At 41.7% G+C, this 12,411-nt stretch overlaps 1 protein-coding gene across 1 annotated transcript in view; it reads left to right on the top strand.

Annotated features, from left to right (window-relative positions):
* The window catches only part of erc1b (ELKS/RAB6-interacting/CAST family member 1b), a 198,416-nt gene extending 187,317 nt beyond the window's left edge, over positions 1-11,099 (top strand). Inside the window, exon 20 of the mRNA XM_056233411.1 lies at positions 9,787-11,099. Coding sequence (XP_056089386.1) covers positions 9,787-9,924 — 138 coding nt within the window. The 3' untranslated portion in view covers positions 9,925-11,099. The remainder of the gene's footprint in view (positions 1-9,786) is intronic.
* The last annotated feature ends 1,312 nt before the right edge of the window (positions 11,100-12,411 follow it).

Raw genomic sequence — 12,411 nt, 5'->3', positions numbered from 1 at the left:
ATACCCCCAAATGATGAAACCATAAGCACGATTGAGCCTTCTCAGCTGGAAGCCGCCAAGGCAAACAGCGAAATACTTCAGCAGGTTTATTGTGATTTTCGCGCCCTGACGAATCGGGTTTTTGCGTTCCCGAGCTCTTGCTGGCTTGGGTTACAGCGACAGAGCCGCAATAGCATAAACTGCACCAGCTGACGTGCCATAGAACCGAACATTTCAGTCGTTGCTATGTTCAGATTTTTAATTTATGTATTTGTACATGTTTATTTGTTCTCCCGTCCTTTGAAAGTAATGAAAACCGGGGGTTCAGTCTAAACACGAAATATTTCTGAGGTTTGTCACTCTCTATCGGCCAGCTGATGAATCATCCTGCCAAGAGGAGAGCTGTCAGTCTGTGGCACTGCTTTTCTGATGGCTTTATTTGCGTGTTCACATGCGACAAAACCCACACCATTCGTAGTTGTAGCATCTGTTTCAGATTGAACTTTGGCTCGGGAAAAGATACCCTCCTAAGCCAGTAGGCAGCCATATTACGAGTCTTACAGCTCATTCAGGGCCTATCAGATTAATAAAAGCCGTTAAGAATTGAGAAGGGTTTTATGAAACTTCGTGTTTGAAAGTGGGTTATTTTCCACAAATATTTAATACCCTATTGGGCTCTTTTAAAGGCTGAGTGCTTCCATGCTAACCATTGGGATGGTTTGTTTAGGGTGGGGCCTGTTCCATTAAGATCCGTTACCAATGCAAACCGATTGGCGCGTTGACGTTGCTGTTCTTTGTCTCCTACAGTGGCGAAATTTCACATAGCTCGGTCTCCTGTGTGTTTGCAAACGAGGATTCACAACAGTCTAGCCATAATCGTTAGGAGCAGCTAGGAAAGTTTGCGCCGCTCGGAGCCTGTGGAGGAATGTGGTTGTAATTTATCCCTATGCATCCTGAAGGCCCTGCGGCAGTTTGGGCTGAGTCATTGGAGGGGAAAAAAAACAAAAACGAAAATTATCTAAGCAGCGCAAAAAATCAAAACTTGGGCTTTCATCAACTTGTGGTGGGTGTTAACACTGAAGTTATTTCAATCTGGGTTTTGATCGTGATTGCGTCCCTGACTTGACCACATACTTCGTAATATGTGCCCCCCTCCGCTGAAGTCCTTCAGCCTCATTCAAAGTTGCGGGCAGGGGTGCGACTCGTGTGTGAGCATTCCCCCCTGAAACTCAATTACACTTGACTGATGGGGTGCACAGATCCGGCCGCAGATGAGGCTGAGGGCGGTTCTAATCAGATGCGGTCGCTATACAGTCGCTTTTTATAAACGGCCACGCCCTCTACATTCTAATTGGCTCAAATCGGACAGTATGCGTAACAGCACTGGGGCTAGTCGAGTTCAAGTGCTTAGTTCAGAAAATGAGGGAGAAATGAAAGATAAAATGGTGTATTAAGCCACTAGGATGCTGCAAGTACAGTAAGAGGATAAGCAAGGGAAAGACAAACAGAGAAAGGACGAGAGAGATCCCAGTTTAAGTTGCTCTTGTAAAGCCGCAGAGGCGCTGCTCTAACGAGGAGGAAGTGGGGAAAGAGCTCGTCATGAGCTGAACACGATCCAAAGGAACCATTTTTAGAGAGATGTTTGTGTGTCTGCTAAGAAACAGGACCTGCCAAGGGAAGGATAAGGCTAGAGTTAAGAGAGCATAGAGAATAATGAAGGGTTTAGTCTAACAAAGATGAAGCAGATTTCAAAGATAAGAGCTTGTGGCGTAGCCACCCGACCATAGCAGCCAGGATGGAGCGTAAATCCTCTTCTTAAAACTCTCCATTAAGAGTTTGCATTCAGAGACCTGCGTCTGCAGTGGGAAGAGGGACAAAGTTGGACGGTTTATGCCCATCCAGTTAGACCGTAGAGACTGTTTGACTGATGAGTAAATTGTTTGACTGATGTGTAGATTTTGTGATCAGAATTTCTTTTCAGCCAAAGTAGTATGGATATCTAGTTTACTTGCTCCTAAAAGTGCCACAAACCAAGATTAAGGGTGTGCTCACACTTGGCAGGTTTAGTTTGATTGAAACTAATGATGCGATTGCTCTGTTATTTTGGTTCATTTGAATAAGTGTGAACGCCATCCGAAACCTGGTGCACATTAAACAAGTGGTCAGCTCCTAAATGAACTCTGGTGCTGTTCGACTGAAATATGAACGCAACGTGGACCAAAGATATCTAAATCCACCAAAAACAGGATGTGATGTCGCAAGAGAATGCCTGTTTTTTCACATCATTACAGTTCAGTATAGGCTTCGGAAGCGCGCCTCCTTGCAGCAGATATGTGTTTGTGTCCAACAGAGGAATTCCTGACGCTGTTTTGACTCCTTTACACATCTTCTAAGCTCTCACTTCTGAGATGGAAAAAATACCATCCTATGAATGCGTATACAACAAGCACGTTTTGCGCAGCTCACAGCATTGTTTTGAATTTTCTGTAAGTTCCGTCACAAAATATTTGTCATAAAAGCTATTTTTTTGTTTTATATCCTGAGGCTTATGTTAAAAAATGACAGTGTACGCTGAGTGAACCAGGACTAAAAGTATCATTTTCTTTTTTGGTCCGGACCAGAAGAACCAAGAGAACCAAACTACACGAATGAACACACACCCTAAAATTATTCAGTTATTTGGTGCTATTAGCCTGTTTACCTTTGGCAAATACAGTTTTTAGTTCATCCACATCTTGAGTTTGTTTCCAGGTTGACTAATGCACTCTTGAAATTGTATAAAGCCAATCAGATTAGAATAATACGTGCAGTATGCATTGTCAATGGGCGGCATGCCATCTGAGGCCGAGACTACAATTCAGCTAGCTCATTCCTGTGTGGTGTTGAAAAATAAGTGAATAAAAAGCTCCATCCAGGAGTTGGGATGGCAGACGTAACAGCACACTAGAACCAACAGAAGAACACCAGAGGGGAGCATTTGAAGCAGTGGCGTAGGCAGAAATTGTATTTTGGGTGGGCCAGTGAAAATGTGACTGGGCCTATAGTTTTTCCTAGAAAAAAAATGACTTCAATAGTAATTAACATTAATAGACGAACTGAAAAAACAGTTAGCTGCTACACCTTTATATTCAGCAAATCATCATGTTCAACCAACAGAGCTCAATAAAGGCTGGACAAACCAGTATAGACAATAACCTGTCTATTTTATTCTATTCAGCAGTGCAAATACAGTTCACCCGAAAATAAAGTAAGCTAAAATAATAATATCACAGTTAGATCGGCGGATAAACCCGCGTCAGGCTGACGGGGAGAGAGGGAGCAAGAAGCGGCCGGCGCCAACACCTGACTAGCCTTCTCCTGGGGTAATGAGTCGGAAGAACTGGGCTGGGTGGACTCGGAAGATGAAGGCAGTGGCGTGTCTTCTTCCTCAACTCTTGCTTTTTTTTCAAATAGCACATTAAAGAAACTTTAGCCATTATTGTGGCGCCGACGCCGCTGAGAGTTTTCCTGTCGGAACCCCCAGCAACCATAGCAACCAATAACGTTCCGGAGAGAGGCTTTCTACAACTTGCTTCACCGGTTAAATTTTATTCGGAAAACAAATTAAACACACACAGCAGTCAACAATTAATCAGGTATATATTAATATATTTTCATAAATACATTTGAATAATAAAAATAAAATAAAAAAATGTATTTTTATCAAACTTGCCTGGGCGGGCCAGTGAGTAATGTGGGCGGGCCAGTGCCCCCCTGGCCCAATACTGGCTACGCCCCTGATTTGAAGCTTGGCCTGGAGAGAAGAACCTTCAAGAAAAGAGCTTTGAGTGACTTCATCTTACTTTATTAGAAGAGAAAGGTGGCCCAAAGATTTTTGGGGGGGATTTTCTTAAAAATGAGGAGTGGAGCGCTATACCCTCCTCCTTCTCGAAAAATATGAGGACCTTTTAATATGGTCCCGTGATAAAAGAACGCCGTTTCCTGCTAAAGGAGTCATTGTTTTCTCTCAAAATACTGTAGCCGTGTCACATTTAGGGGAAAGGCTAATGGCGTTTTTCTTTATGCAGATTTATTGAAGAAAGTCTTGATTGCTTTAGCAGAAGGTCAGTTCCCCCAACCCCAGACCCCCCTTTACTTCACACTCTCTCTTTCTCTTTGATTGGAGATTGTTTCCAGCGCTAGCCAAGGCCTAGGACCCTCCTGATTGCCATCTTTTCCTCAGCGTTGAGACCTGACTAGTTACCATTCCCACAAAATAGGAGGATCTGGAGGAGAACATGTTGCAGAGATGAGGCTGTGTCATCCAGGGTGATGTGGAGAGCGGATTTGCTCGAAGGGTTTGAGTTCAGCCGTTTGATCTCCATGTGCCACTCCAGGCGTAAATGTGCAGCACAGCATTTGTTGAAACGCATCCTCTCTGAGTCAGCACAGTCCAGACTCTACTGTCATTGTCTCTGACTGTGATGGTCCGCTGCTGTGTTTATTCTTCTCTCATTAATGTAGCTGTTGTTTATCAAGACAGGCAGAGGAGGCTGACCATGCGCACACAATAACACCTGATAATAATCTGCAACGATAACAAATAATAATGCGCTCTTCTCTCGCCTGTTCCCTCTTTTCTGCCTCTCATCTTTTCGCTTTTCCCTTACGTTTTCAGGTCAAGGCTGGCGTGGGGACCGATAATGAGATTTTTCCCTTTTTCCTCTTATCTTTATAGCTCTGTTTTTGGACGATTTCTGCTAAGCACACAGTCATAAAATAGGAATTGACAGTCCTTGTATGCTTTTGTCACACAGGGGAGCTTATTTTCTTCTTTATGTGTCTCTGTTGCACCTAAAGTTTGTTCAGGTAATAATTGAATATTAGATGCATTAACATTTTACATAGAAAATCACACAGTGTATGATTTGCTCAGACAGATTTTGTTTTAGCTTCAGACGAATTCAGAATAAATATTGTTTTTATCTCTCGCGTATCTCTTAGCAACATGGCGCATGTTTCTGCATCAGTTAGTTGTGTTACAGATGATGTGAAAGTAGTGTGTGAACCTCAGTTGTTTAGTGTATGATGCGCCGTTTTTCTCTGTAACATTTACAAATTCAGCAAATGTATGATGCCATTATGTTTTAAAATCTGTTCAGATTGTTAAAGTTGTGAAGTGTATTCCAGCCTTTAATGTAACCATTTTACGTTTTGGAAGTTATGAGTATGTTACTTAAATTACGCCATATAAATAACATGTTGCTTCTCTATTAATGTCATTTATGAACTTTGAGCAATAGAATTGAATCCCTTCTCTAGTCACAGCATGTTTAGCTCTACACGACAACAGATTGCTCCCATTATAATAAATTATTATCTATGAAGCTGTTTCAAGCGGCACTGTGTCTATACATGGGCAAAGTAGTTGCATGTAAACTATGAGGAGTAAACACTGCATAAAATACTATTCAGGAAAAGAACCACAGGCCAGGTGTAGAGCTGCTACTTTGGAAGAGAGTAAGAAACAGTTACACAAACATAAATCATATATTATTTTCCATAAAATACGTGATTTTTAAGCCTAGACTGTAGGGCTATACGATTTGGGGGAGGGGGACTTTAATTTAAAAAAATCTACTATTATTATTGTTGTTACTAAACCAAAAAAAAACAGTGCCGTGCTTCACCCTTGAAACACGATGTGCATGTATTAATTTAATTAACTCGCAACCTTATTGATTTGATAACCACATTACGCCATATTGCGATTTCAATTTTAATTTTGGTTAATCGTATATCCATATTAGACATGATCTGACGACATCTGTAAAATTAATTTTAATAATCCGAACCGTGTGTGGTGCACTGTTGTTGGTTGCTGAAAGCACAAATTCGCCAAAATATTTAATAAATGACCACGCGTGGAATGTGTAAAATGTTGTGAATGACAGGTGTTCCCACTGAGCTTTCTGTGGGAGTAACGCATTGATCTAACTGTTAATGTTGATTGCCAGCACCCTAAAAGCAGCATTGTCTTCACTGACCTTAGCTTGCCCGCTCAATTCTTCTATCCCAGCTGCAAGCAGGCCGAACGTGTGGCAGCGTTAGTCCTTCCCTCTCCTCTAGTTCTCCACTGTCTACGCTTAATGGGGCTTACAGCAGCGGCGCTCTGCCAAGCAGCGCCCTCACGCAGGCCCATACATCAGCCCCCGATGAGGCTCATTAACCCTCCTCTCATGACTCAATACACTCCTCCTCTCTCCCTCACTCGTTCGTCTCCATCACGTCTTCACTTTTCCCCTGGCCAACGTGTCAGACTCCAGTATCCCAGGAGTGTTGTCACAGGTGACGAGATCATGAGAAGTTAAATTGGGCCCTCACCTAAACCCGCCCCTGACCCAGGGCGTTTTCAATGCTCTGTTAGGATGTGATATTTTTTTTTATATACTGCTTCTTGAGGAATGTGCTCACTTTTTATGAACTTGCATAGTAGTGATAGACTGATATATTGGCAAGGTCGATTAATCTGTCAATTCTTGATCATCGTTAGCCGTTTGTGCCACATTCTGTGCATTCTGAGTAAACATTGTGCAACATTTGCAGCCATTAGTAGCGCATATATCTGCATTATATTGAACATGGGCATCCCTGATCTATCGGTATCGATATTGATATACGTTGACCACTAATCATAAGCTTTTCGGTCACCTTTTTTTCGGTCATCGTATGTGTGTTTCTGATCTACATCTTTGTCTTGTCTCCTTTTGTGACCTCTCAGATAGCGCTTTTCCTTCTTTCGTAGCATTTTGTGCATTGTTTTGCATTATTATGCCTACTTAATTCCTGGCCAGGTCTGAAAATCCAGGATTTGACCAGCCCCCTCGCTCACTCAGAGCCCTTGAGATGGAAAGCCTGAAAGCACCTAGCGTAGCATTAGCACTAGCTCGTGAAGGGGCGGGACTTCTCTTCCCAGTGTGTTTGCCCTACAGTTGTGCAAACACCCGTCTGACGGATCGCCCCGCCTGCCCCCAGTGACCCACCGTGGCATGTTTTGATTCATTAATTATGAAATAGTTGCACGATCCAAACCTACACAAAAACGCACATGAAAGGGAAACATATTTTATGATGTATGAATATTACTTCCAGTTATTGTTACAGATGTCTTTATCATTAACCTTGTTAAAGTTGGCGTTCATAGGCCAGGAGAGCCAAAGAAAATACTTTTGTGGGTTTTTGTGAAATATTCCACTTTCTATGGGCTTTGGTTCAGTGGCTCGTGTTCAAATCCGAAAAGCAATTTAAAAGCAGTACAGAGCCACGAAACACTGATTGTCCAGATAGGGCCAAACAGAGGCCACGGACGGGGACCCGGGACAGTCTGGGTTCAGTGGGCTCTCCATCAAAACCTGAAACAGAAGCTGGTACACAGCTTAAGCAGTATCTTCTTGTTTTCCAGTCATAAAAAAATCTCAATTTTAGTTTGAAGCTAAATTGCATTAGATATGAAGACGTAATTTTAGAGAATTGAATTCCATTAATTTTTACATCCATGCATATACCTCACCCCTTGAATGTTTGTTTATTAATTATGTTTTACGCTGCCGGGAAGGAAATGTCTAGTACTCATCCATTTAACACACATTACCAAATTTAAATCCATTGCACAAACGTCCACAGATTTCCCCCCAAAATCAGTACAGAAAATGCAGAAAAAGTTAGCAGATTCCCTTGGCCTGCCAATGGGATAAGAAAAATAAACATAGCAGTTACATTCTCGATTATCAAACAAGGATTATCTTAGTATCCTATGCTAGTTTGTTGTGTTATGCAATTTTGCTTCTCAAGTTCTTATTTTAAAGATCTTTAAATGTTTTTACTGGAAAACAAGACAAAAATAGTGATTATGGTAATTGATAATCCACGCACATGCTTCAGCTCCCTTTATTAATCTTTTCCTGCTCTCTTTGTCTCACACTGTTTGAATAATTAGTCCTCTTGATGAGAGTATATTTTTGTCTTTTTAAATCATTTGAATGAAAATAAACAGTCTGCTGGCCACATTAGCATCTGTTTCCTGTGTGTGTGTGTGTGTGTGTGTGTGTGTGTGTGTTTTAGTTAGTTAAGAGGCACCTGCTTCTGCCATGGCATATTTCCTGGCGTGCTTGGCACTGCCAGCACTAAGGAATCCCCCTTCCCTCCTCTCATTTCTCCACATCCCTTAGCCAAACCTCTACGGAAATCATTTGGAAAAAGGATTTGAGCATTAAAGATAACCACACCTGTGATTATCATTAGACAGAGGTGCTGTAAAATGTTAAATCCCTCTCTTTAGTTTAAGTTTCTTTTAATGAGCGGAAAATTAAACCTTTCGGGCAAATTCCAAGTGTTGAATTTTATATAACGATTTAAAAAGAAATGCTTGGTGAGGTGATTTGTTTTCAGTAGTGTTTTAAGGGCTAGACGAGAGAGACAGAGAAGAACCCTCTTACTAGGGACTCGATCCTCATGAGGTCACATGTCTGCTGTCTGCAGCATCACCCCCACAGCTTTCTCATTTCTCATTGTCAGTTTGATTCGTTAGACTCCCTTCTCTTTGGGCTATTTAATAGTTCTCTGGACGCTTGTTACCTTTGAGTTTTCAACACTGGAGGAGAGTGGAACCAGTGTGCTGGATGGTACATCACTGTATGTCAATCTTACTGTAGTCTGGACTCCATCACAGCTTTCCTTGGCCAAGGACCGCCCAAGAGGATGTCTGAAAGACATGTAAAGCAACCAATCACAGTTCGTTTGGTTCCGCGTCATGTTCAGGGGCGTGGAAATGTAACATCGATTTCCTTACGATCATTTGAACCAGCGTGCATCTAATAAATGAATCATTCAAGAACGTTGTGCAAGTTTACTGCAACAATGGCGCCGTGGCGTGAACTTCACATACCTTTGAACATCCAGTGTTTAGTTGATCCTGATATGCACTTCTCGTCAATGACAGCTTTCGTCTTCCATGAGGGGGTTCCATGACAGCTTTGTTTCCAGGCAGAACGTTAAAGAATGCGACACACACGTCTCGGAAATCCTGACGCATTCACCCAATCAGATGACGACTTTGAAACTCCCGAATTGTTTCCCGTTTTGTGTGCCTTTATGCATCAGACGTCGAAAACTGAGACTAGTCTTGTTGTATTATATTAAACAATGATAGTGGGTTACACTTTATTTTAAGGTGGCTGTGTTACATTTTAATTAAACATTTAAGTACTGAGTAATAATAATAAAAGTACATGTACTTACTATAGGGTTATGGTAAGGAATAGGAGTTGGTTTAGGGTTAGTCGAATGTAATTATGCATAATTTATAGTTATTACTACAGTAACTACTTGTAACGTGTAACAATGACACTGTAAAACCTAATAGTGCTACTATTTTGTCAAGATGTAAGGGGTGTTAGGCTTAATGCAAAGCGGTAAAATCACTGTAACACACGTGAAAGTGAAACCGCAGAATGAGGAATATTATAGTATTTATTTTGTTGATTATTTTACAAATGTTGAAATTGGAGTCTAAAATTAACATTCGCCAAAATTGGCTTTGAGTAAATTAAACATTGTATGATTCCAGTTGAATTGTAAGAATGAAAATATGGTGCATCTTCTAAGAATTTTTTGTCAGTGAAAAATCTACCACTTCACCTCGATGCTTTAGGTTTCTGCTTTAACTCCGTGCTTGGTCATTTTACAGCCAAAAAAAACAGAATGATTTAAGATGATAGGTTTATTAAACGTAATATTAATAAACTCTTTTTTGTATCTGTGTTTCCCCAGCTGGAATCTGAGCTGGAGCAGTGTGAACGAGAGAGCGCCGAACTGCAGGAATACGCAAACTCCGTCCTGCAGCAGATCGCCGATCACTGCCCGGACATCCTGGAGCAGGTGGTCAACGCTCTGGAGGAGTCGTGCTGACTGGACCTCAGTCCTGCCCCCTCCTCTCTTCCTACTTCTCCTTCCCTTTCTTCTGTTGTTCACTTCATTTCACAGGACGCCAGAACACAAACTCTCTCACCCTCACCCTCATGCACAATTCAAAGGACAGACACATACGGGAGAGACTGACAGCTCGCAAGTCAAGTGCACGCTTGGATTGGCTTTGGGGTGTGGGAATGGTGGGCTTTCCTTCTGCCATCCCCTACCACCACATTCATCCTCTCTGCACCTTCAGAATCCTGTTTACACTCGCATAAACACGGGAAAGAAGGAACCGAAAGGAGGAAATGAGCAACAGAGAAGCTCAGTATTATAAGACATGTTCACTTATTTAGTCTGTCTCTGAAAAGCGTCCTGCAGGAGGTGGTTCTCTCTGTGAGGGGCAGGAAATAGTCTCCTTATCTTGATATACACTATTGCCACTGCTCTTAAAAGCTGCAGGATTTTGAAACCGTTTTGAAGAAATTTAGACCCTCCTCTCCCATTCCCCCTTTTTTTGTAGATGCTGTGTTACTGACGTTAAATTATGGGTCATTCGCGCAGGGCAAAACTCCTGCACTTTCAAACCATCTGGTTTCACTCAAAACTTGGTTAATGCTCCGGTTGTGCCAGCAGACAGTCCGTGAGGACTTAAACATACTTTTACTATCGTAGTCAGTAGCGGGTTTAGATTACTGCAGCCCCCACCATCTGGGAATTCACTATTGACTTGGTTACTGGCCGATTTTCTCCCAAAGTCTCGTTCATAAAAGTTATGAAACGGACAATATGGGTAATGTTATCCCGTATGCACCTGTCACCAGCTAAAGAAACCACAGTCCTGGTTTGTGTCTGTTAAAGGTGAGAGGAAGAAAATTATTTGCCTTGGAAGTTGTAGGTTTATTGCTGCTAACATTTGTCTTTGCATGTGGCAGGTTTGGTTTGGTTATGTTTTTCTTTTTTTTCCCGTGGCCGGCTCTCTGATGCCGAGGGCGGTAAAACAGTGGGTGTATTGCCGACGCAGATGTTGTGGACGTAGAAGTGCCTCATCATCAGAGAGCAGCTGCCACACATCACTGGAATAGGAAAATAGGCACCTATCACTCATTCCATACTCTGAAAACTATGTGGTCTCACACTGGGATGAAGACTGGCAGTAGTTTCTCAGTTTGCTCGCTCTTGAGTTGGAAACTACAGGGTTGTTCTTTCTTTCTTTTTTTTTGATGGATAGGTTCAAATAAGAGTAGTTGTTTAGATAACTTCTTTATTCCAGTCTCTTTTTTTAAACAGATGCAACTTGTTTTTTGTGGTTGCTTTGTGATCACCCCATCAGAGATAACATCAAGCTTTGATCCCAAGCATCTTGCATGTACCATCATGCTCCTCTCTCTCTTTGCTTGGCTTCACATGATCATCCTCAGACCCGGGCGTCTCTGTTAGCACAGCCGGCAGGTGTATCCTTTTTCACTTTATGGTTATATGGGTCTATATCCGTTGGCATTGGGTGTCCATCTTTGGACGACCACAGGAGTGATAAGACACAACCTCGTTCAACTCGTGATAACCGTGGTTGCCTCATCGTGCGGATCGGCCGATGCTTTAAAGTCCAGAGTCAACTTCCCCTCCCGCTGCCCCTGTGGATGACACTGGGCGTAACATGCCCTCTGCTCCTCTCTCTCTATATCTCCTCATCCCTCCCTCATTCATGCCTGTGTGTAGTTTATGGCTCTGACCTGCTGTGCTGTGTTAGTCATACTCCTCTCCACACGATAAGCTCGACAGACAAGACAAACAGCACGAGATCACAGCGAATATAATCATCTCTCTCCCACACGCTCCCATATCGCCACACCTCTCCTCATGCCCATTCTCACTAGCGAACAGACATGTGATTTTGGGCCAGACTTTATCCAGATTTGATTGACCTGTGAGTCACATAGAACTAGTACACAAACTTCCTCCAGAGATTCATGTTTGTTTGTCTCTTTTGATGATTTAGATTAAAAGAAGAGTAGTTGGGTGAATCTCATGAAAACACATTTTGGTCATATGTTACCCCAAAATCATTAGGAAAATGTATTGCAGCATTATTTTCATGACAACAACATTTACCCTTAAAATTCTCAAGGCATTTGCATTATTATTACTGTTATTAATATTGTAATTCTCAATAGTGTTGCTCATGAGATTCTGATTACAAAAAGTACAGCATTAAAGTAAAAACCAAATCCTCTGCAAATCGAATATTCAATATTTTTTTCAATTAGCATAAATTAAAATCAGTAAAACAAATACCAAATTGATGTAAGCATTTTACAATTTAAATATTTTTTTGTCACATTACAGTTATGAGAATTTGTGAAAATATTCTTGAAACAACTTTTCATAAACAATATATTTTTTTTTTTTCTATGTCCCTGACCGGTTTCGTGAGATTCACCCAAATGCATTTATAAGTAAACCAAGCTAAATTTATGGATATATGGG

The sequence above is a fragment of the Rhinichthys klamathensis genome, unplaced genomic scaffold (genome assembly GCF_029890125.1).
Source record: "Rhinichthys klamathensis goyatoka isolate OS25496 unplaced genomic scaffold, OSU_Roscu_1.1 h1tg000370l_1, whole genome shotgun sequence".
NCBI lineage: Eukaryota > Metazoa > Chordata > Actinopteri > Cypriniformes > Leuciscidae > Rhinichthys > Rhinichthys klamathensis.
Note: the sequence above shows the minus strand (reverse complement) of the source record. Positions and strands in the feature narration are given on the sequence as shown.